We start from the raw sequence: 25,379 nt of genomic DNA, 5'->3' as shown, positions 1-25,379 counted from the left end.
CTCTTCTAAGATGCTGGCATTGGGGACATGTACTGTAGATATTTGTTTGGCAGTAAAATACTATTTGTTATACTAAATGTGAAAGTGTACAGTGAGTAATGTCTGTCATTTAAAAATTGAAGTGTAGATATCTGAACATCCTTTAGGTGGCGTCGGCGTCTCTCTCTCTATCTCTCTCTCTCTTTCTCTCTCTCTCTCTTCTCTTCTCTCCACATTCTTTCCTTTCCTTGAAAGTTATAATCTAAATAACACATACTATTTATTTCTCATCTCTTGTCTCTTTCACCCCCCCCCCTCTTTAGATTGGTGTGAGTAAAGAAATAGCTCCAAAACATACACTTTATCTCATAATCAAAATAAACTCTTTTGGAATTCTTGCCATTGGTGCACTTAATTTTTCTGAGGGAAACATTGTTCACATATTCATTTCTCTGAAATGTTCTTTAAATAGAATTGCTTTCTTTTTGGAATCGGTTGTTTTTCTCTTTCTCCCTTCTCCCATTTTTTTTACTCTCAAAGGAAAAATCTTGAATCATTAAAAAGTGATGGAAATTTATTCAGTTTTGTCTCTTCGTGTTGGAGGAGAAACTAAAATATTTGCAGTTTTAATTAAATTCACTTGTCTCATTGACTTGCTTCAAACATATGTACAGATAGATATATAAGTGTAAATGGGTGTGAGGATTATTTTAAATTTAGATCATCTTCACTCCAATCATTTTAAAGAATAGCTTCCTTATTTAACCTCTTCACTTTAAATAGAAAGCACTTCCAAAAATGGAAATTTTTTATTCTTGAAAGTCAGTAAAATTGAAAATATATAATAAGTTATAACTTGAATGAGTTATTTTCTTCTCTCAGCATTTCAATTATTATTACATTGGGGTCGATGTAATCGACTCATCCCCTCCCTCAAAATTGTTGTCCTTGTGGCAAAATTAGCCACTTAGATATCAACTATTTCTCTTATCATTTTGTCCTTTTTTGTCCAATCCATTTCTCGTGACCATCACTATAAACTCATCTAAGTATCTTCCTTCTTAGTAATTGTCCAGACTAAAAGAGAATCTCTTCTTTAAATATGATCTATTGAATAAGCATTAGTAAAAATAAATAATTGAATTCCCTTCTTTGAAAGGGAAAAGATTATAGAGCTGTATTCCCACCACCCCCAATTCTCAAAGGGGAGGGAAATAATTTCTGGAAATTAAGATTGCTAGTAAGAGAACAGCTACTGACATGTTTTTGGTGTCAGTGGAGCTTATTAGCAGAGAGTAATTAGCATAGCCTGCTTCATCAATTGACAGAAGTTTTTCTCTTTTTTTTTTTTCATATTGAAAAAAAAAGAAGAGTTAATATTTTGTGCTCATAGTTTTTGTAGAAGTGAGTTAAGAGAAATACCTCAACTGGATGAATGACATGAACATTAGTTAATTTATAGAATTAGTAAACAAAATCTTAGCAATAGAAAGGGGAAATGATTGCAATAAATTGAGTAGCAGACTTAATCTACATCTCTATTTAACATTACCATCCATCCCTTGGAGGTATTTTGCAGAATCCAAAGTCTCTGGTATGTTAACTCCTTCCTCCCTGCCACCATTCTCAGAGTCTTGGTCACGCTGGCTTTTTTCCGCTTCACTAAATTCACATGTTTAAGACAACAATTTGTTTGCAAGGAGCAACCACAGGCACATCTTGGTGTTTTTTTGTTTTGTTTTTTAACTCTTCACCCTAATGTATCCCAATTTAACTCCTTAGTCTGTATCACTACTCTTTAGAATTCTTTAATTCATCATTTGCATAACTTATGTTGTTTTTTCTTTTCTTTTTTTTTTTTTTTTACATTAGAACTAAAAATAATCTCTTTAAATTTGCCAAAAGCTTTTCTTTTTTGTAGCTAATGCTACTGATAAGGTGTGTGAGGCTTATTTCACTTTCCATCTTTCCCCATTGACTGGCATTTTACATCATTCCAGAGACAGACACTTCTTCTTTTGCCTTTCATTCTTTTTGATAGAGTGAGCAATAAACTCTATTTACACAAAACTGAATTCCAAAGCTTTGTTAAAATAGTCTTCCCTGGCATTGTTTTCTGTATTCATTTATCCTGGATGTGTCCCCACACAAGGGAAATCTGGGAAATTGTGCAGAATTCTCTTTCCACTTGAAGTATCAGCAAATTTGATTTTCTGCAAATTTTTTGTTTGTAAATAAAAAAATTAGATAAATTTAGTAGGTAAAAACAGCAAAAGATATGTTTGTAGTTGATTGATTTTGCTAGAAATCATGCCAAATTGCATTATTTGTCAACATAGTCCAACTTTATTTCAAATAACAAAAAGAAATAAAGATCAAAATTCAATATTGATTGAAGCATTGGTTTGACAGGAGGTGCTGATGAAGCAGTTTCATTTTCTAGGCAGAGACTACTGTGTGATAGATTTCTTAATTTAATATTATCAAAGTTTTCAAAATTCAGTGGGTTTTGATCAGTAGAGAATTGTTACTGAGGTGATTGGTGTTAATCAATATGGAAATGTTACTGTCAGACAATATTTTACGAAAATACTGTCACACATGTAATTATTTTGTGTGATCTGAGACTTTTTCTAATGGTCTGTCTGCAAAATTCCTCAAATGTCTTAACAGAAGCAGACAAATGGGCAAGATTAATTTATTATTCTTTCAATCAGGATTTGTTCAGGAAAATATTCATATAAAACAGCATTAAGACTTCAATGGATTAGGTATTTCCTAAAAACAGGACCCAGCATAGTTCTCTATATTTAAGAGATGAGGAATTATTTACATTATAATAATAATATCAAAAAAATACCTTAGGAATGAGAACCCAGGTTCGAAATTTCTCCAAGACACCTGATGAAGGCTGGAGGGTATATCAACCGGAAACGTTGTGTTAACAACAAATAAGATGAGGGCAAATATCTGTCAAATGTAAATAAGGACCCAGCATGTTGTAGTTATGACAGAAATTCAGACAGAAAATCTGCCTCATAAAGCATGGGGAAATGGGCATTAAAATAATGATGATGATGATGATGATATCAGAATATGCAGTATGGTTTTCAACTAGGTAATGCTTAGTATATCAAAAAGAAAAGATCTGTGGATTGCATTTAGTCACTTTCATGATTAGCTTTGTTCAATATAAGCTGACCTGTGGCTAAAAAAACAACTTGGTGTTTTATCATCATCATCATCATGTGTGTGTGTGTGTGTGTGGGGGGGGGGGCTCATTTACGTGTATACATATGTGCAATGTGTGTTTATACAGGCACATATATGTGTGTGTGTGTACACAAATACATATATGCATTTTATTGATCTTTTCAAAAGTATACTACTGTATTTCCTTCTTCCTGCCCAATCCCAGGTGGTTTTGTTAAATATTGGACAGACAGATACAAGGAGTTCCAGTTTGTTCATTTCTTGTTTTTTTTCTTTTCATTTCAGCATCTCCAGTCATTCCAATTCTTGACATCAGGGGCATGGAATCTTTGGGTTATTCAAGACAAGAAAAAATATTGAGATGCAAGTTGGCTGCCTGTTACCGTTTGATAGACTTTTTCGGTTGGTCACATGGAATTTACAACCATATTACAGTAAGTAGAACTCTGAACATCCTCTTTGCATTTTTCCAAGAGTGGATTGAAGCAACTATGTTGATAATGCGGTCTACAGGCTACTCTTCTCTTAAAAAAAAAAAAAATCAGAACAAACACCTTTCATTTCATTTCACTTGTAATGAATAAGTTGTATTAGAAATTTGTTTTGCCAATAATTTTATTGCAATTTTCTCAGTTTTAGGCTCCCACCCTATCTTTCCAGCCTGCTATCACAGACTGAGAATTCACTCATTAGTCAATGCATTTCAGCTAAGTTTATAATTAATGGTGTATCTAATGCTTAAACAAATGACTCTTTTGGTTCGTATGCTAATATTAAAATTTGCATGATGATGCAACTCCTGTTAAAAGTAGTAGTTGTAGCAGCAGCACTACCACTAGCAGTGGCATTGCTACTGTAGCAGAAGAGGGAAAATGTTGTTTTCTCTAAGACTTCATGTGATACATTGTTGTGGACTTTGTTTGAAATACTTTCTGAAGGTTACCTCTATAGACTCTACTCTGTTTTGAGGTGAATGATTTTCAATTTTATTCTATTTTATTTAAGAAATACCAGAGATGAAGAGGGTTTGGAAGATAGAACTTTGGAAGTAGATGGGAAAAGTTAGGTGAAGTGGTTTACTGTTCCAAAAGCAAACAAAAAACATACCAATCCATACTAAGTTACTAAGCAACAGTTAGTGTTATAAAGCTAAATAGAGCAACTCTTTAAGCTGGCAGAGTACATCTAGTAAGTACCTTTTCAGTGAAATAGTGCCAAACACTAGTTGAATCTGTTCAGCTGCTAGTTTCTCTTGCTGCTTCTTGTTCAACATAAGTTATGTATTCAGCAGTCATTTACTCAGCTATGTTTCAACTGACACAAAAGTTTTTTACTTTGTATTGTTTGGCAGCTTTACCAGCTCCACCCTTCACAGAATCTCCCTTCACTCTGCTTAAAACCATTTTACTCTCTTTTTTTCTTTTTGATTCTCCCTGCATTTTACCCATATAAATCTTGACATTCTTTCAGTTTGATAGACCACCTACTCCCAATTTGCTAGCTATGGTGGTGTTTTCCTGCTGAAGTTGGGCTGCTGTGTGTGCGTGTGTGCGCTAGATTATAAAGGCAAACTTCCTCTCTTTGGAGTAATAACTCTTATTCTAGAACCAACACATTTTTTGTCATATGATATCTAGATCCAGGTCACCTGCTCAGTTTTCTGCAACCTACTTACTGCTTCTATTTATAATAATTATTATTATTATTTCTTTTATTAGCCACAGGGGCATAGATGAGGGGGACATGACAAGGAAGGTAACAATTTGTGGGGATTTTCAAAGGGTGGGGTGGGGGGAAGAAATAGAAAAGACAGTGAAATATGATAAACGTATACATAGTACACAAGTTATGTGATAGCATGAATGATGCAGTCCTCTTGATATGGGAGAAGCTCCAACTAGGGCCAATCAAGGAACCCCCACAGATTCAGGATTACCCTGACTACCAGAGGTACAAACCCTTTCCAGCTCTCCAATCTACATGCGCATACTTAGAGTAGGGCCATTCTAACCATGTCTGCCACAGTCGCCCATCTTCTCACAAATTTACTGGGGGCTTCACCTCCCTCTCCATCTTCACCTCCCTCTCCATCTTCACCTCCCATTTCAAGTAAATGAGGACTTGGCCAAAGAGGAAGGTAGTCTGTTTTCATTCCCATCCACCACACAACCTCTTTTGCCACTGGACAGAGGGATGCTGCTTGCCCTTCCCAACCAAAGGAGGACAGCTGAGCAATCTTCACAATGGCGTTGACCAAAAGTTGGGTCTCTTAGGTCTGTCCTACAAGCAGTAGCAGCTGTTCAGCATAACTGTACAAATGCCTAGTGTTTCTTCGGCACAAGGCCAGTAATTTTGAGGGGAAAGGGTTTGTTACATTGACCCTGTATTTTATTGATCCCAAAGGGATGAAAGGAGCATGATGAGCCATGACAATAAACACTGCAAGGCATTTTGTTTGACAGCAGGCTTGAAAGGAATGGATTGGTGCCATTGATTGCAGGGTTTGGCAGGCTCTTCATTTCATTGCTTCCAAAAAGATGGAATGGTTGATTATTGCAATAATCCAGTTTAAGATCTCTGTGATGGCCTCCTTATCATTTTTGTTGTTCTGTTATGATGCTACATTCTGGATAAATTGTGTTTTCAAATCCATCCTTCAATATATACCCGATGTTGCTCCTGAATTTGTGAATGACATGAACATCCCTGCTTCGCATTTCCATATCCCATTAATCTAAGGTTTCCCATCCATTTAGGAAATCCTAAACATCAACTTCTTGTTCCTGAAATCTCGATTTTTAATGGACCTTGGGCTTGATATCATTATTTGCTACTTGTTATTAATAATAGAATAGTGGAGTTCCAGATTAAATAGCTTGTGGTATTGAAATCCATCTGTGTGCTCCAAGATCAGATCCTTGTATAGTTGTAAATGTTTTGCCCCACTGTGAACCACCTGTTTTGCTGGGAGTTGATCTTCTGGTCTTGGCTGAAATTTCTCTCATCAGAGAAGAACCACACTATGCCTGGCTCTTCTACACCATGTCTGGTGGGCTTCAGTTGCTTTTCTTGCATCATCTTTGGCATGAATTGTTCCTTCCTCATCTTGTATAAAAACTAGCAAATCTTCTCAGACACACTCCCATTCTGCTGAGCTTAATCACCCTCTGCAATGGCACACATTGACTTGCTGCGATCATTGTTGATCATCTCCTGGATTTCAGTGATGAATTCTCGCATTCTGATGCTGTCAGATCATCAATCATGGATTTTCCTTTCTGCTGTCGCTTTGTAGTTGAATTCTGAATCTTCCAGCTCCTTTCTGACCTTTTCCACCATCCTTCTACTGATGTTGAGGAAGTCTGAAATCTTGTTTTTTCCTCCTGGTGCAGAAGCGGGGTCAGAATTTTCCATTGTAAATTTTTCTGCAAAACTAAAGCAAAAATAGTTATTGTTTTTAAGAAGAAAATGACTGACAACAACAGTAAAAAAAAAAAAAAGATGATGCATAAAATTAGCAGTTGAAAATTGCAAATGAATACCGTCCACATCCTGTTTTAAAAACCCTCTCTCACACACAACAGTAGAAATGTATGTCTTAGCTTCACTTCTTAAATAACTTAAATCATTCCAGTGTTTTCTAAATTGAAGACAAGCTTAAAAGGTTCCTTCCTCTAAGTGGTTGTTTCATTTGCTGGAAATAGTAAGATCTTGCAATTCATCCCCAATTGTCTTCTGTAAAGGCATCTTTCAGAGATTGAGTAATAAAATAAGATTCATTGATCTTTTGGAGGTCAACATTTTATTTATAGGATTATTGAAGTGCTTAAGTGGTACAAGACAGAAATTGACTGTTAATATTTTAACCCTTTCGTTACCAATCCAGCTGAAACCGGTCCTGGCTCTGTTGTACAAATATCTTGTTTTCAAAAGTTCTGAATTAAAATCATCCACCAAGCCTTAGCTACAATTTATGTTCCTAACACTAGCTGAATGATAACGAAGTTATTTTACTAAATTCTTTGTTATATTCAAAATTAATTAAAAGAAACACAGAGCATCTCAACAGAAATATGGTAACGAAAGGGTTAATGTAAATAATATTTACTGCTAAAAGTAAGTCAGATATAGCCTCGATGGAATAACAGGTACCCGGTTGAGCATAACCAGGAATATGGTTGCCTTCCAAGCGTGAGGTACGTGGTTTAAGTACCATCTTCTATCTCCAATTGGTAAAGATCAAATTTGTTGGCAATATTGTTAGATTCTGTTTGTGTCTGATGTAGAGTGTTATCTTGTCCTTTTGATGTTGGTAGTGTTGTCCTCGGTCCACAAAATTCTTAGAAGGTAGAGAAAGAGAGAAAGAAGTACTTATCTTTTCTCTCTGTATGTGTGTGTGGCGTGTGTGCATTGGCACTGGTAGTCTTCTGCCATTTCAACTGAAGTCATTCCTGCTTGAGTTGTTGTTTTTTTCAATGACTCTTCCTTTGTTTTTCTTCCTCCTCCTCCTCCTACTCCTCTCTAAACAACAAGCTTCCCTTCTCCCACCAACTTGTCACATTTTTAGTTCCCCTGACAAATAAACAGCAGCAGCAGCAGCAGCCTCTCAGAACATAAAGATGCTTTCTGATTCATTGCTGCCATTAGTGAAATGAACTTAGTGAATGGGATTTGTGTATTTGCTGGTGTATATGTGTGTGTAGACAGGAACACAGACTTGTGTATATATAATGTAACATTAAAACATGTTGGAATCTTTTATTGTAATAGAAATCAAGACAAAAAAAAATATAATAGGAATAATATTTGAACAAGTCGATCATTGTCACCGACTGCATCCATCTGTTGTGAGGTTGACTACTTCATCCCATTAACTACAACACTAATTATTAAATATAATTGATTGTTTTATGTTTCTACCTCCATCTGTTTTCATTAAAACAGACTACAAATCTAAAGCTATTAGTTTAAAATTTAATTAACTGATTATTGCAGTGGAGTTTGTTTGCTACTGTGATATTGGTACAACTAAAGGCAGTTTGATATTTAACCATTTCCCAACTGAAAGCATTAATGTCAAAAAGTAATAAATACCAAACATGTGCTTACTATTTTTTTGTTTTTTTTTGTTTCAAATTTCATCTGGTTTCCATAAGAGAGGAATGGTTCTCTCCCCATGTCCCAATTTCTCAAGAGTTATTTAAATTATGAACTCAGCAATGAAGCCATTTTAGTTTTCTTGTTCCATTTTTGTTTGAAATCCTCCAGGGATCTTACAAACGACTTCAACTGAAGCAAGTGGCTGCTCTCCTATTTCAATGACATTAAATCTCTTCTACATATAATACCATTACTTTTATGGCCATTCATTGCTGAAGAATGCGTTTGAACAGTGCTTTATTTTCTTGTATTAAATTTAACCTTTTCTTATGCCAGTCAGACTCTATTTTCATAAACATTAAAACTCACACTGAAACTTTATTTTTACAAAAATCTCATCCTGTATTTGAGATTTTAATGTTTGTTTTACAGAAATTCTTTCAAATGTAACCTTGTTGTCACCAATATCATCATCATCATCATCATCATCATCATCATCATCATCATCATCATCATCATTTAACACCCATTTTCAATGCTGGCAAGGTTGGACACTTTGACAGAAAGCTGGCAAATCAGAGCTGCACCAGGTTCCATTTGTCTGTTTTGGCATGGTTTCTACGGCTGGGTGCCTTTCTTAATGCCAACCACTTTACAAAGTGTACTGGGTGCTTTTTAGGTAGCACCAACACAGGTGCTTTTTATGTGCCACTGATGTGGGTATCTCTCTATTTCATAAAACTTTAGAAATTACACAACACACATTCCAACAATAATAATTTCAGATATTGAAATTTTGGAAAGATTTTCATGATTTCCTTAAGTGTTGAAGTTTTGAATTTGGTAAACTAGATGAGCCTTTCTGCACCCCTCTTTGGTTTCCCAGTTTTGCAAAATTACAGTGAAAACATTTTTTGTTTACTTAACCAAGAAATACATTCAAATTTATAATTTCTGCATCGTTTGACTTTAGATATTCTTTTCTTTCTAATTTCTGGTTTCTACTTTGTTTGAGAGCAGTCTCTGCTTTCAACTGTATGAAGAATTCCTTTAGAGTTAGTAGTTTCGTTGATATTTCTCTAGGTTAAAACTCCCTACATGGAAATTTCAGTAACAAATTTGTTGTGTACAACATTTACTACATCATTCCATGAGCATAATTTATTCAAGTCAGTGATCCATTTTAATTTTTTTATATTTTCTTCTGCAAGGTTTTTTTGTGTCTGGACACCTTAGCTGCAAAAGCATTTTTCTTCAACTAAATTACAAGATTTCTCTTCTCCCTCCAGTCTATAAACTTATTCAAATTCATAAACTTCTTATTTGGATTCTTCCATGTTGTTCTTTGAGGTTTAAACATCCCTTCTGTCCCCATTTGTAATTCTCTCTCCTCCAACAAGCTATGCTCTATTACTCCTCTCTGTCTATACAGACTCAATACACTGTTTATATTCTTTTCTCTCTAACAACAGAAGCCCTCATCATTATTATCATCATTTAACATCCATTTTCCATGCTGGCAGAGGTTGGACCATTTTTCAATTTCTTGCTGTTTGAAATGGCTTGAAAAGTAGATCGAGAAAGCCATTAAAAGTGTTTTTCAATGCTTGATCAGTCCAAACTTTTATGTGGAACAATCTCCCAGCCACTGTTGAAAGATGGCCTTTTTGTCTTTACACCAAGTTTGACATTTAATCTTTCTCAATTTGCTTTCATTTCCACCATTATCATTGGCATCAAACTATTTTCACACAAGTCCCTTGTTTTAAAGTTCAGTTTTGTGCAATTGCTTTGAGAGGAACTTTTGTTTGTTTCAATTTTTATCAAAGGGCATTCTGTTATTGTTGTTGTTGTGAAATATTCTCTGTTGGTTGACTGTATGTGTTTTTCATTATAGATTTAGTTTCTTCTCTTAACACTTGTCTGTTGTCACACTCGACATACAAACCTGACAACGTCCTCAGAATTAAATCATCCCTGTTTAGCTTTTAGAAACTTATAAACATAAAACTATGTGTATGCACATATGTGCATGCACGCACATGTGTGTGTGTGTCCGTTCATCCCAGCTAGTTGAATTGTCTTGTTTTTACCTACAAGTCAAAATACTGACAGCTCATAATGTCATGTTCATTGTTCATTGACTCTGTTTACCTGTCAAGAGGTACATTAAGGATTTCATATTCTCAGTTATGTTTCTTTGCTGTTGTATTACCCTAAAGTTTGCAATATGGAGTGTAAAACCTCTCATGTGATAGGAGAAAGATAGTACCAACATTACTGTTAAGTTTATGGCTCTTGATGTTCCAAGTTCAAATCTTGCTGAGGGCAACTTTGCCTTTTATTCCTTTGAGGGTTGACAAAACGAAGTACCATTCAAATATTGGAGATCAATGATATTGAATATTATTATTATTATTATTATTATTATTATCATTAAGACAGCAAGCTGGCAGAGTTGTTAGCACACTGGACAAAATGCTTAGCAGTATTTTGTCCATCTTTATGTTCTGAGTTCAAATTCTGCTGAGGTTGACTTTGCCTTTCAGGGTTGACAAATTAAGTACCAGTGAAACACAGGTCAATATAATCAACTTACCCCTCCCCCAAAATTTCAGGCCTTGTGCTTTTAGTAGAAAGGATTATTATTAAAAAGGTAACAAACTAGTAGAATTGTTAGCACACTGGACAAAATGCTTAGCGGCATTTCGCTCATCTGCACATTCTGAGTTCAAATTCTGCCATGGTTGACTTTACTTTACATCCCTTTCGGGGTTGATAAAATAAAGTACCAGTTGTGCACTGGGGTTGAGGTCTTGTGTCTATAGTAGAAAAGATTATTATTATGTAAGATATGCTAAAAACTACATCTTTTCTGAGAGTTAGGAGATGAAAAAGAATATGCCTTTGTAATTTTTGTAAAGAAGTATTGTAAACCATGCAGCTAAGTTTGAGCTCCTCCAAGATAGCCATTTTCTAAATTACCCGGCTGAGAAGTTGTTAGTTTAACTTCTTTGATTGGGGTTTGAGAAATGACTAGATTTGGTTATATATTCGAAATAACTAACTTATGAATAAAGCTCTGAATAGCTTTGATGTCAGCTACACTCCCAATGATATTTATCTTGACTTTCTTCATATTTTATTAACTTATCTGAGCAATGGATGTTTTTTACAGCTATAATTCTGTATCGTTAGAAGTGTGCGGGGATGAAGAATACACTTGAGAGCTAGAATTATAGCTAGCACATCAGAACAGAATAACTTAGCTGCCTTCACCTTACCAAAATACATATCTTAGTCCTATTAGAGTTTAGTGCCACTTATCTGATCTGGCATCACTGACGTTGCCATATCTTTCTCTCTCTCTCTCTCTCTCACACACAGAGTAGAGGGATTGTAAGTTATAGGGCCTTTCCTCTTATGAGGTGTATACTGTTTGTGATCTTCAACTATGTACAGTATGAGGTTTTATAGACACTGTGTTCTCTTTAAAGTTGGTTAGTTACAGGTGATATTTTCATAAACAGTTATGATTCTTGGATACCAAATGGACTCACCTCTCCGTACACCGTCATTCCTATTACTTTGCAAATGTATTTAGTATTACACTTTAACTACATTGACTTGTACACATATTTCAATATTCCTCTTTACATTCTCATTCTGTGAAGTCCAATGTCTTTTTAAGTTTTCCCTAATCCAATTCAAGAGAATTGGATTAGGGAAAACTTTCTTTTACCTTCCAGTTATGCATTCAGATGGATTATTTACCCTCCTTGAGTTAGGGAATCCAAAGTTAACGCCCCAGCCTCACCTCTCTATTCATCCCATCTTCCAACCATAAACTAGAATAAATTTATTAGCAGAAAAGTTGCTGTGATGTGACTTGAAGTAAAAAAACCAAATTGAAATGGGTTTTTTTTCTTTAGTGTTGTGATCTGCTGCACAATCTCTTATTTCCTGGCCAATGAACAGCCCTTCCCAAGATATTAATCTCTCTCCTTTATGTGTTTTATGTTGTTTTCTTTTGTCTGCCTAGTAGCTATACCTATTTCACATGTTATAAATTTCTATATGTAGGATTTGCTGTGTTAGAGAAATTTAAATTTTAGATATTTTCACAAAATATTCATAAAATATATTAAAATAAAAAATAAAAAAACTTCTGAAATTTAAAACAAAAATTACTTCATCCTTGGGTCTCTTCACTTCTAATACTCTCTTTTTGTATTCTATATTAGTATTTCTGTAATTTACAGCTTTGCTAGCTGTTTTGATTGTAGTTTTGGCTCCAAATTGTAGATGATTCAATAGACTGTCACCTGGAATCAACAGTTGAGTGCAAATGTCCACATGAAAGATGTTAGTCTTCCTCTACTAAAAACTAATTCAATGAGAATATATTTTTGTGAGTCGTTTAATAAAAAATCTTTGTCCGTCTGATTTATTTATTTGTCTTGCTAATGTATTTAGCTACTCTTTATCCATTACTCTTTATCCATTACTCGGGTATCATGGCTCAGTTTTGCTGCTGCAGGAATGAGTCTTGAATAATTGGAAGGTCAGGTAGCTGGTTAGTTTCCCAGACCCGACCATTTAACCCAAAAGAAATGAGACAGAGGACAAATTCAGTCTTGTCAATGTCATTGTATCTCTCAGCTGTCAACTTGAAACTGTCCTTTGTTGGTTTATTAGATTTTCTTTTCTTTCTTTTTTATTGGTCCTCATTTCTTTTCAGCCAAGACTAAATCAGTTAAAAGTAGCTAACCCAGTTCAATGACTCACTAGATATTTTTATTTAAAACACTTAGATAATAATATCACACTAATGTATAACTCTCTCTCTATCTCTCTCTCTCTCTCTCTCTCTCTCTTTTTCTCTCTCTCTCTCTCTTTCTTTTTCTCTTTCTCTCTCTCTGTCTCTCTCTCTCTCTTTCTCTCTCTCTCTGTCTCTCTCTCTCTGTCTCTCTCTCTCTCTCTCTTTCTCTCTCTCTCTCTGTCTCTCTCTCTCTTTCTCTCTCTCTCTTTCTCTCTCTCTCTTTCTCTCTCTCTCTCTCTGTTTCCAAGGGAAAAACCACTCTCTGAAACAGGTGTCATTTTCTTAAGATTAATGAAATATATAAAGCTTGATATTTTAGTTTTATCTGATTTTTTGTTGTTGTTTTTTCTTTTAAAAATCTTTGTCAATTTCATTTTATGTTACTTGACCTTGTTAGATAAGTTTTTGCTCAGTGGATTTTGGTTGCATGCACCTGCAAATTAAAGTAGCCACAGATATTGGTTTACATCAAGGTAGCTTTTTCAAGACTCCCTTTTTTATTTTTGTAAGTGGTGCCCCAGCAGGGCCACAGCTTAGTAACTGTAGGCAGTACAAAAGAAGTTTTAACTGTCAATCTATTACTCAGTTAATTTGATTGGGTTTAAGTTATAATACTCGGATAGAATGCTTAACTGTTTTACTTCCATATTTCTCTTGAAATACGTTGTTCTCCTTTCAGTTAATTTGGAAAAATAATAACGAAGAAGTTTGTAAGATAACTTAATTATTAAGCTGATGTTTAGAACATTAAGTAATATGAAATTTTATTAGAAAGTTTAAATTTAGATCACTTTAGAGTAAGTCTGTGTACCTCAGAACCAAAGGTGGTTTTGGGGTGGGGAATTAGTACCAAAACAGTTCAAAGAGGCAGCCTACGTTTTCATCAAACTATTACAAAACTTAATAAAATGATTGTACAATATTGATGGTTCCTTTATGAACCTTTTCCTAAATGTCTCATGCCAGCATTATTATCATTGTTGGTATTCATGGTGTGCATGAATGTTTTATGTTCAGAATCAATATCCTTGATATAGGGTTGCAACCAGTTTCCTTAAATATCAAGGACTTTTCTTTCTTCTTAAAAGAGCAGATTTCTGAAATGATGCAACTCTTGTAGTTAGACTAATCTCAATAACGAAACTGCCAAGGCTGTTGATGACAATACCTAGGGCACCTATAACAAATAGGATTACTTTTGTAGAAACCCTCCACAGTCTTTATATTCCTGTAGCCAAACCCTGGCATTTGACTATTTTCTCTTCTTCTTTGACTTCATGTCTACAGATATAGCCACATCTATGATGAGGCACTCTTTTTCCCCCCTTGTCCAGAACAATAATATCAAAACATCTCACTTGAAGTTAAAAATCTGCCAGTCCAATAAAGTTCCATATAACCTTAAACTCATCGTTCTCTATTACACTCTCTGGTTGATATTGGGACCATTTTTCTTCCTACTTTAAACCCTATTTGCTGTAATATGTCCCGGTGTACTGCCCTGGCTACACAGTCATGTCTGCATCTATATCCCTTCTGTGCCAAAGGACTGCAAGAACTGAAGGAGTGCATAGCAGATTCTTCTTTCGCATTACATTCTCTGCATTTTTCAAGGATTTGTCTATTTTTGCCTTAATTGTCTGCAATGACTTGCTTTGAGCAACCCTTATCCATCTGTTTCTTTTTTAAGGTCTCCCTTCTTCAGTCATAAATTAAGAAATTATTATTATTATTATTGAGAGAGCATCCATCAAAGTGACCCTGGGATACAAATATACAAAGCCCAGTATACCCATCATGACTACCCGTCTGATAAGGGTACACCAGGCACATGCATCACAACCATATGTGCGTGACATAGTGGTCTCCTATAAAGACAAACTTAGGTTGATGTCATCAACTAGCTCCCCTCTCCCAAAATCTCAGACCTTGTGCCTAGGGTAAAAAAGATTATTATTAAGGCAGCGAGGAGCTGGCAGAATCATTCCCCTGCCGTACAGAATGCTAAGGAAGCTTTCCTTTTTGTCTTTATGTTCTGAATTCAAATTCTGCCAAATTCTGTCTTTCATTTTCCATCCTCGCTTGTTATAATCTTCCAATTTCTCTCTGTTGCAGGCCCGAATCAACCAAGAACAAGAACATTTTCTTCTGAACCCATTTGGCCTATTGTTTGCTGAAATGACCGCTTCCTCATTGGTGAAAGTGGACATGCAAGGCGAGATTGTTGATTCCGGTTCTACACCTTTGGGCATCAATAAAGCTGGATTCATGCTCCATTCTGCCATCCACCAAGCAAGACCAGACATTCGCTGTGTTATCCATCTTCACACACCACATGCTGTTGCAGTATGTTGCTCTCTGACGACGAGGCTTTCTAAAATCCTTCTTTTTCTCACAGAAATGTTTTTTTTCTTTTTCTCCTTGAACAGAAAATACAAGTTCAATTCCAGCTGTAACCAAGTTGCCTGTCTATCTTTATAATGTAAAATGTCTTGGAGGAGAACATATTATTGAATTTGTTTTGGTTAGATGACCATCCACTCAGAAGAACCTTCTTCAGTCAAGTCCTTGAAGGCTTCGTCGTCAGAGAGCAACATGTGAGGCTAAATGACTCCCAAAGTCACCAGTGAAATCGGACAAATCAGTGTTTGTCTAGATTCACCTGTTTTAAGTAGCAGCTGTTTTACAAACTGATTGGATACCAAAACATCTGCTACACATTCCTCACATCTTAATAAACTGAAATATGTATCCAAAGATATGTCAATGTTGATGAATTTGCTGATAGTCCAGTACTTGATGTAGGTTATGTGCTGACTATGATAAATCATTTAGTGATACCACTGAAAATCTTGTAACACATCTAGGATAAGCTAACTTGATAAGACTCGCCCTCCTCTAAGCTTACAGCACAGCATTTGAGCTCAGCATTCCAACTTTACAAAATACTCATTGGTTTCACAGTGCTGTTATTTCTTATACGGTTGATGGTATCTGTTTACAGCTAAGTTGACTGATCTGTTTAAGAAAAAATTGTCATAGGTACGAAGTTCTATCAACCTCTCAATTATTTGTTCAGAATCCTATCAACAAGGTTGCTGTCTGCTCTCTATAGGTCAGGTAGTCTATAAGAACTTGACCTAGAGAACAGACTGGTTGCTTGATTATGACAGCAGCAATTTATATTAAAACAGCAGCTGATAGCCCAAGAGTAACAGTGTAACCCATTTGGCATTGTGTATTATTAATAGTGTTCAGTTCTCGCATAAAGTGTTAAAAGATTTGTCACTGGCCATCAAGAAATTCTGTTCCAGTCTAAAATGTCAGGTTTTAATCAAATCACCAGAGAATTTAGCTTGAATTATTATGCCAAAGAGAAGCAATTACTAATTTTACAACAAATATTCTAAATGGCAAATGGCAATAGCTTTTGTATTTTGTGTGAATATGTTTCTAAATACAGTGTTATAAAACAGTGTTCATGTGTGTGTGTGTGTGTGTGTGTGTGTGTATTTGGTGGTTTCCTTCTATATCTGTTGTTCTGTTGTCTTTGACCTAATCACATGACCATAGCTGTACGAGCAACTTTTTTGTGTCAAACAACAAAATTCTCTCCCTCATTTGTGAAGATTTACACTCTTCAGGCTTTTAGTATTTATACTGACATTCTCCAAAAGTACTGGCCTCAGCTATTATCACATTCTCTCAAAATATCTGCTCAGTGAAGACCTATTGACAATAGTTGCTACACTTTACAGATCCATTGGCAGGAAAATCTTGGATGTTGTAGGAACTATTCTGAATTTAATAACATCTTGAGATAATTAACTGTACAGCTCCTGTTTATTGATTTGATTTCTGGAGAGGAAGTGTAAAAGCTGATACTCTTCTAATTTAGAGATAGACTTTGTCATCATCATTGATGTAATTGAATATTTATACTCATTAAAAAAAAAAAAAGAAAGAAACTGTTTATCTGTGGAATTTGCACAACTTTAATTTCTGAGCATCTCAGTTCCTCATGTGTGACACTAAAAGATTTGGCTCAATAGAACAATAGAAATAAATGTTTGAGTAGAATTGGTTCTTTGGAAAACCGAGATAACAACCAAAATTGCAAATAATATTCCGTTTAATTATTGACATCAGTTTTCCCCTCATCTTTTTCTCTCTTTAATACTTTATTCTGTCTCTCCACATATAATCTCTTGGAATGGCTTACTTTTTTTTCCCTAAAATTCTTCTTATCCCAATGCTCTTCTCACCATTTTCATTTTTTTGTACTCCCAGAACATGTTGTCCATCTTCTATTGCAGGTTTCAGCCATGAAATGTGGCCTGTTGCCATTGTCTCAGGAGTCCCTTATCTGTGGAACAGTCAGCTACCATGAATACAATGGCATCATTGTGGACCAAGAGGAGAGAGAGAAGCTGGCAAGAAGTTTAGGCCCAGCAAACAAGGTTTGTGCTTCCAGTGTTACTGTTATCATAAAATTCAGTTTTTTTTAAAAAAAAAAAAAACCTTTTTTGATATATATATAAAGTTAGAAAGGATTGAAACTCCTTTCAATTCCAAAAATGAGGACAGTCAAAATCTTTTACTTGACTCAAGAGAAAAATCCCTAATTCAGCCCTTGATTGTAGTGAATCATAAGGGATAATTGTCCCCGATGACTAGGCATTGAAATTAGGCTAAAGTTGTGGGTAATGACGATCATCATTTAACAACTATGTTCCATGCTGGCATGGGTTGGATGGTTTGGCAAGGATCCAATGACATGGTTTCTACAGCTGGACATCGGTCCTAACACCAACCACTTTACAGTGTGGACTGCTTGAATAATAACAACAAGCACCATAGCAGTCCGTTTGGCCTGCAAGAGTTAATTAGCATGGAATATAAGAATACATTTTATCATCAAGACCAGCAGTAACAACAGAATTATTAGTTGGATTAAGGTTGGTTCCAGTATATTGGGGAAACAAACTTTTACTTAAGCCATTGGGTGGGAATTTGATGTGTACAATCACTAAATTCAGCTGCTGCTGTTGATCTTTTCACTCATTAGTTCAGTTTACCTGACATTATGTTCCGATGAGGTATCTGAATATCTCATAGTTTTTCAATGATGGATACTCTATACATTCTTTTTCTCTTAATGATTGTGGCTGGGTAGCTAATATCAGAGATTTGAAAATAATTTATTTCTGCATCATTAGCAAGAAAACTTTTCACCAAAACCAAACCTCTCAACTCCAAATCTCTCTCTCACCCACTAAACTGATCTCCAGTCAATTTGTAATCTGCTACCAACACAATTTTTTTCTCTTTTTCTTTACCTGATTTGCTGCCAAAAATCTAGGCCAGGAAATGTTTAATATTTTTTGGTGAACTCAGCCGATGAACAGCTATAAATGACTGACACATCACAATCTAAGATTATAATGAATGCAGAGATTTTAGTTCATTCTACTTTTTGACCTTGAAGACTATAATGCTAGTATGACTGTTTAGTGACCATTTGCAATCATTCGTTCAAACTGTAAACAAACATGTCCTCCGAAATACCGGTGGGGCTGTCGTGTCATTTAAGTAAACACTAATGACATTTCTAGTTTATATCGCAAAAAATATTGTACAACATTTATATTAAATTTGACCTAAGTGTCACCTTGCAAACAGTTTTTATCTCTTCTGCTCAAGTAAACATTTAGGTGTCTTTTCCATGATTGTGCCCATGGGAAGGAATGATTGCTTACCAAGTCTTGTGATAGAGAAGTTTGCTTCACTACCACATAGTTTGAGGTCTTTGGGTTGATCAGTGCTTTGTGAATGAAATTTGGTAAGACAGAGACTGTTTTCTTTGTTGTTTGTCTCCCTGCTTGTCTGTCTAATAGATTAGTGATAGGTAAAATACTCAATCCATTTGGCGTGAATACCTTGTTTTATTAGGTACGGTCTTGGTTGCGTCTCCTTTCACCCAGTTGACTTTGTTGTCTAAGGTTGATAAAATAACTATCAAAGGACTCAAATCAATCAAAGCATTTGATGACAGTGCTCCAGCATGACCACAGTCTTAAATACCTGAAACCGACAAATTATAAACACAGAAAGATAATAAGCAATATTCTCATTGTTAAACAACCATTTGCATAGGTTTATGTCTCTATTATAGCCTGGAAGCAGGCAAATGAGTCACTTAATGGATTGAAAAGTCATCTCTGTTGCATGAATTTGGTTGTGTTTTAGACACTGGTCAGAATTTATTGATTGTAGACAAATCGAGATTTCATTTCTTTCTTTCTTTTTTTTCTTCTTTTGTTTACGTGCACTGCATTTTGAGGAAGGGAAAGACAACACCCAAGAATCTTTCTTCTGAGACGAACGGAACGAAAGAAGTTCTTGGCAATTTGAAGACTTGCTGGACAGCAGAGTGATGAACTTAGTTAAAAGCACTTAGTGACCATTTAGTAATATTAAACTGGAGTTAACAGATTTCAGTTGATTACCCATGCTCACAAAATGGAAACAGCCAGAAAAAATGCTTATCTGACATGAATTATTCTACTGCTCTGCACTGATATTTTATTTTTGTCTGCTCCAGAATCCAAGCCTGGGATCGATTTTGGGTAGTTGTGACACACTAAAGTCATTTCTCTAACAATAAGTTTGGATCTTATTTTCTTCTTTTGACTAAATATATAAACGGCAATCGAAGGGCGAAGAAATAAAGCTTTCTTTAAGTATTTCATTCTTTTTGAATTATTGCAATTCATAACACAATAAAGAAATATTTTGTTAATTACTTTGATTTTGCTGTGATTGTCTAATAAACAGCTTAAAAAAAATAGGAGTAGAATAGAAGGGTCTTTTTTTTTTAACAAATGTCGTTTAAAGCTTTGTTTTACTGCTATATCACAGAATTCATAATTGTTTTAATTGTTATTGGTGCAAGTTGAACAGGCAAGGTTTGCATTGCTCGTTTACCATATATAGTAAAAGGTTACTTCAACCTTTTACATCGCTTCTATTTAATCAGCAGACTGGTTTGGCATGATGCCATTTAATGATTTTATGCATGTGCAAACCTAATATTTTTAGATATTAGTTTTGAAAAATATCTGGGCAGTCTAAGCAATTTTATTTTGCTATATTTGTATGAATAGAGGTTTTCTCGTAGTTGTTTTAAGGCTTAGCATTGCATTCTCTTGTCATATTGACATAATCCAGTGGAGATAAAAAAACACATGCTAATATAATAGATTCAGATCTCAAGTAAATAGGGACTCACATAAGAAAATATAAGAACTTAGCTTATTTAAAAGATCTTTTTACTTTGTAAGAATGTTCAGCAATAACTGTTTCTTGGTTCTGCTACAGAGAGATTCTGTTGATTTAACAAGAGACTGATATCTACACCAATTGACAGAAATAATAATCTCATTGAAAATGCAGATTCATTGTATAATACAAAGGTCAGAACTTGTCAATCATAAAAAAAAAAAAAGATTTTTTTTATTTTGCAAGAATTGAAGAACATTTTACTGTGAGATTCTATTGAATATCACTTCTTCTCGCTCTCTGCCATTGACTCCAACTCAGGAGCGCAGTATGTCTTTCATTGGAGTTTTTGTGGCTATGGTCTTGGACCAGCTGCAAGGTTTGCTGCCGTCCATGTGTGGATGTTTTTATGAGACACACCACTGGTGTCGATGGCCATTGGTTCACAGTGAACTCCTCTATCTTTTGTTTTATTGCTGGCTGTAATATTGCCAACCATTCTAATTTAATTAAGTCTCTACTTAAATCCAAACTATTTCTCTGTAAATCATGGAAGATTTCCTATTCAAGTGGCACACCTGATTTCTCTCTTGCTCTATATGATTCCATATGCAGTTGAAGTAACCCCTGCTTTATATCGGAATAACCAGGTGATAAAACCTGGATCTTCATCTGTGAAACATTCATTTGTTAATTCATCATCATCATCATCATCATTTAACGTCTGTTGTCCATGCTGGCATGGGTTGGACGGTTTGACCAGGCTAGCACGCTGGCATGGTTTTCTATAGCTGGATGCTCTTCCTAACACCAACCACTCTGAGAGTGTAATGGATGTCATTTGCTTGTCACCAGGGTGCTTTTATATGCCAATTTGCATGGCACTGGTTAACTATACAGCATGACTGTACCATATCCAACTCCACCAGATATTTTAAGCATCCCAGTGATAATTTCTGATGGACCAGGAGCATTTAATAGCCTTTCATAGCAGCTCTTTCATGCTTCTTTCTTTTCTAAGTTACTAAGTGTAAGCATATTTATAGAGGTCTGTGTGTATAGCTGAGAAGTGTATGCAAGCAATATGCATCAAAAGAAGGCTTCAGTGATTACATGATAGTGTAGGGCATAATTGAATTTAGCAAGTTGCGTGAGCATTGTTTGTTTGTGTTTCCTTGTCTTGACAACGTGATAGTTGTAAATGAATATCATTGTCATACAAGTGGTGTCCTCTTTCATTTCCAATCTTCCATGAAAACATGTCCAACCATGGAGAAATATTACTTTGCTTTGGAAAGAGGTATGGGTTTGTGGCAGAAGAGCACTGGTTGTAGGAAATCTACTTGAATGAATTCCAGTTGACTCATGGAAAAGTGTATATTAAAACAACAAGGATGATATCTAATGCAGCATCGAAGACTTTGTTTGTGGCAGTATTTTGAACATATATACACAAAATTTGATTTCCTGGTTAAATTAAAATCTGATGGGAGGAGAGACTTGAAATGGTAAAGTTTTCAGCAAGAGGCAGGAAACCCAGTGATTCAGCAGAAAGTGGAGAATCAAGCAATAGAAAAGAGGAAGGAAAGATGAGGTGGACGTGCACATACATTTTCTGAAGTGGGTCTATCCTCTTGTCTTGCTTTAACTTCTTAAAATCTTACAACTTTTCTTGGTGTTAATGAAAGTCTATTGTTTTCTTTGTGTAACAGGTCATGTTCCTCCGTAACCATGGTATCGTAGCTTGTGGCGAGTCTGTTGAAGAGGCTTATCATTTTGCTTTTAATGTCATGAAAGCTTGTGACACTCAGGTAAATAATTTCTTCAGTTATATTTTGACACAGACTCTCATATGAGATGTATTGCAAAGCCATTGTAATTCCAGCTTTGGCTCTAAGGCAGGCTCTGAACTGCTGTTATCAGTTAAGGTTTCTTTAAGCTTTCTGTGATTTCTGTATTTTAAAGGAATTGGCCAAACTTAAATTTACAGATTAAAATGTGTGGTCTTATACCTAGATAAAATATTATTATTCTTATTGGTTTAATAAAATTTATGTTAATATTAATTTAAATTACTAGAGTTAGGATTACTTTTGTGTTCCTGAGCATTTTTTAAATTCATATTTTCATTACAAGCCATCAAAAAAAATCAAATCCTATCACTTGGAAAACCAGTACAAATAGCAAATGGATTCTTGTAGAACAATTAAACTAGATTTCTTTTATTCTAACGTTCTCAAAAAACGAAAACTTTTTTCTAGAGATAATCAATTTAATAACAAAAATCTGATTGTGTTACCTTTTGTTGTAAAGTCAGGTGCATTTACTTAAAACTTAAGATTGACATCTCTTTACCTGACACTAAACACCTGTCCTTCTTTTAATATTTCATGTCTGATTGACTAACAAGCAACTAAGGCTGGGGCGAGCAGTTGCCAAAGTCTTTCCTTACTCAGCATTGGTAGAGTTCTTCTGCTCAACTGAATTTACCTCAGTGTTTTGCTGTTATTCATTTCATCAATTCAAAAGCATGACTGAGCAAGCAAGATTCCATCAGCTCTGGTTCCTGATTATTTGCACCTCAGCTAATTGGAGAACCACCTTAAAGTAGGGTGTCTGGCGGCATGCTATCATTTCTGTTAACGATAACAGCATGGGAAGAATGTGTAGCACAAACAGTAAGAGAAGTAGAATGGTCCAATGGCCCTTTCAAAATAAAGAGCCTCGATTCTGAACGACTGAGGGACCACCATCATCATCATAAGAGAAGGTATAAAGCACATAGTGTAAACCGATGAAGGACGTCGGAACCTGATAAGCTGAGAAGTTTAATGAGATAATAGCAGAGCCTGTAGAGAAATCCTGACAGGCTTAGAGGAAAGAAACCATCTTAATTCTCAACACTAAAGAATCAGTGAAGCCTGACTTGTCTCAACCCATTTAACTGTAACCATTCCTATTGCAAAGAGCTACTTTCTAGAAGAACAAAAGAAATGCTGCAGTGGTTTATAGGGTTGTAAAGATCAATAACTGATCAATAAAGTTATAACTGAAGACTGATGAACGATTGTGTTTCACTAATTGTAAAACCTAACCTAAACTATACTAATCTGAACTTGTTAGTTCAATTTCCTGATTAAAAAAAGACAAAAAAAAAACCTGGTATTTTCCCGTTTTTACTGATGAAAAAGTGTAGCATCTTTAGAAGAGGAAACCTTTCATTGAGTGCTGACGAATCTACTTAATTACCAATGCCAAATTGTAGTTTTGTTTGTCTCATTTTCAGATTAATGCTTTGCCGGCTGGTTTAGACAATCTTGTCCTTGTGAATGAAGAAACCCAAAAGAAAACTTTCACTGTGGCCAATCAAAGTGGCGGCGGTGGTGTCGATACCAGTGGGAGGAGATGGAAAACCGGGGAGCTGGAGTTTGAGGCTCTCATGCGAATGATGGACAACTGTGTAAGTTTCTCATTCTGTGTGTCTGTGTGTGTGTGTTTGCTTTATCAATATTAGATAAAGTTTCCCAAAGTTAGGTCAGATGCTGTGATGTTATTTCTTTAGACCCAGTTTGTGTGAAGATAGGAATGTGGTTTATTGGTAGAATGCCATAAATGAAAGTTTACTTTGCTGACGTCTGCCTGAAAAACCATACTGTATTATGTATGTGTATGTGGATATATATATCGTAAATTCTGTACTGCATCTGTGTGTGTGTGTGTGTATTGTAAATATATGTGAAGTAAGTTTCAAAGTGTGTTACGTAAGAGAATTTAAATGAATGCTTCTATTTTGTGATTTATTAGTGGCAGGTAGAATGGATGTGTGAAGTTAATGTAGTTAGTGTTTTGAGAGGATTGTCACTGGTTGGAACCATAAAGGCAAGGAGAGAAACTTTTGGATGCATTTAGAAGGATTAAATGAAGGACTCGAGAAGGGAGATCCAATTGGTATAATCTAAAGTAAAAATAAAAATGAATTTTGAACGGTTTGTATATTCAGAAAAGCTGAAACCTATGGAATTTGTGAATAGGGTTTGTTTATCACATTTAAAAAAAAATATTTTAGGACAGATCTGCATTTCTTATACGGTTTATGATATTGTCCTAGTTGAACAAATCTATGATTGAAGGTATTCAAGCTTAAAATAAAGCACTGTGCATCTAGGACTATATTATCTGATGTGTCCTTTTATAAGGCAGCAGTGTGTGATTCGAAGGAAGCTTCTTACTGTTTCTAGTAGGAGGAGTGATTGCATAAGTGCTCCTTTGTTTGGTTCCATACTTATATGTCTCATGTGGAATGATTTAGTAATTATTAGTTTTGAGCATCTGAAGTTTGCTTTTGGTTCCTAACTTGGTGTGTGTCTGTGTGTCCATGTTTTTAAACTCATAATTGACACCATAAAGATAAAATATGTCAGCCTTGGGTAGCAAGCTGTAAGCCACAAATAATCTGATTATAAAGGAATGATGACCATATATTAAAGTAACAGAGAAGCAACTGTTTCCAATGCTCTCAATGTGAGAATTAATCACAGCTGAGCAAATATTATTCTTTAACCAACCAACCAAGCAAGGGAGACCCTTGTAAGCATTTTCGATTCAGATCAGCCGTTTATTCATTGACACGCTATGTTTATTCAAAGAAAGAGCAATTAGGGTTTTTTTGCATCTGTTGATTGTAGAAGGCAGAATAACTAATAATTGACAAGATGAAATATTATTAGCTGTTAAACAATTAGCATCCAGATTGAATGACAATTTACATTGATTTTTCAGTATATAGTTGGATATCTTACATATATCAAAGATTTCACACAATATGTTTTATGAAACTTATTTAGTGAGGACTAGATTCAATATCCCTGTAGTCTTGCAATAAATTTTGTTAATTCTTTCAAAGTTTCTTCACTTTAAATTCTGAGAGGTCTTTTAGGTTAAATTTTTTTTTAGTTTTTACTAGAATATGAAAACCTGGTAAACA

The 25,379-nt window shown here is 35.1% G+C and overlaps 1 protein-coding gene across 18 annotated transcripts in view; it reads left to right on the top strand.

Annotated features, from left to right (window-relative positions):
* The window catches only part of LOC106880490 (protein hu-li tai shao), a 138,472-nt gene that overhangs the window by 76,468 nt on the left and 36,625 nt on the right, over positions 1-25,379 (top strand). For all 18 annotated transcript variants that reach the window (XM_014930438.2, XM_014930440.2, XM_014930439.2 and 15 more), the window contains 5 exons: positions 3,478-3,626; positions 15,230-15,460; positions 17,431-17,574; positions 22,108-22,206; positions 23,682-23,855. In XM_014930438.2, the coding sequence (XP_014785924.1) occupies positions 3,478-3,626; positions 15,230-15,460; positions 17,431-17,574; positions 22,108-22,206; positions 23,682-23,855 (797 nt within the window). The remainder of the gene's footprint in view (positions 1-3,477; positions 3,627-15,229; positions 15,461-17,430; positions 17,575-22,107; positions 22,207-23,681; positions 23,856-25,379) is intronic.

The sequence above is a fragment of the Octopus bimaculoides genome, chromosome 14 (assembly GCF_001194135.2).
Source record: "Octopus bimaculoides isolate UCB-OBI-ISO-001 chromosome 14, ASM119413v2, whole genome shotgun sequence".
NCBI classification, from domain to species: domain Eukaryota; kingdom Metazoa; phylum Mollusca; class Cephalopoda; order Octopoda; family Octopodidae; genus Octopus; species Octopus bimaculoides.
Note: the sequence above shows the minus strand (reverse complement) of the source record. Positions and strands in the feature narration are given on the sequence as shown.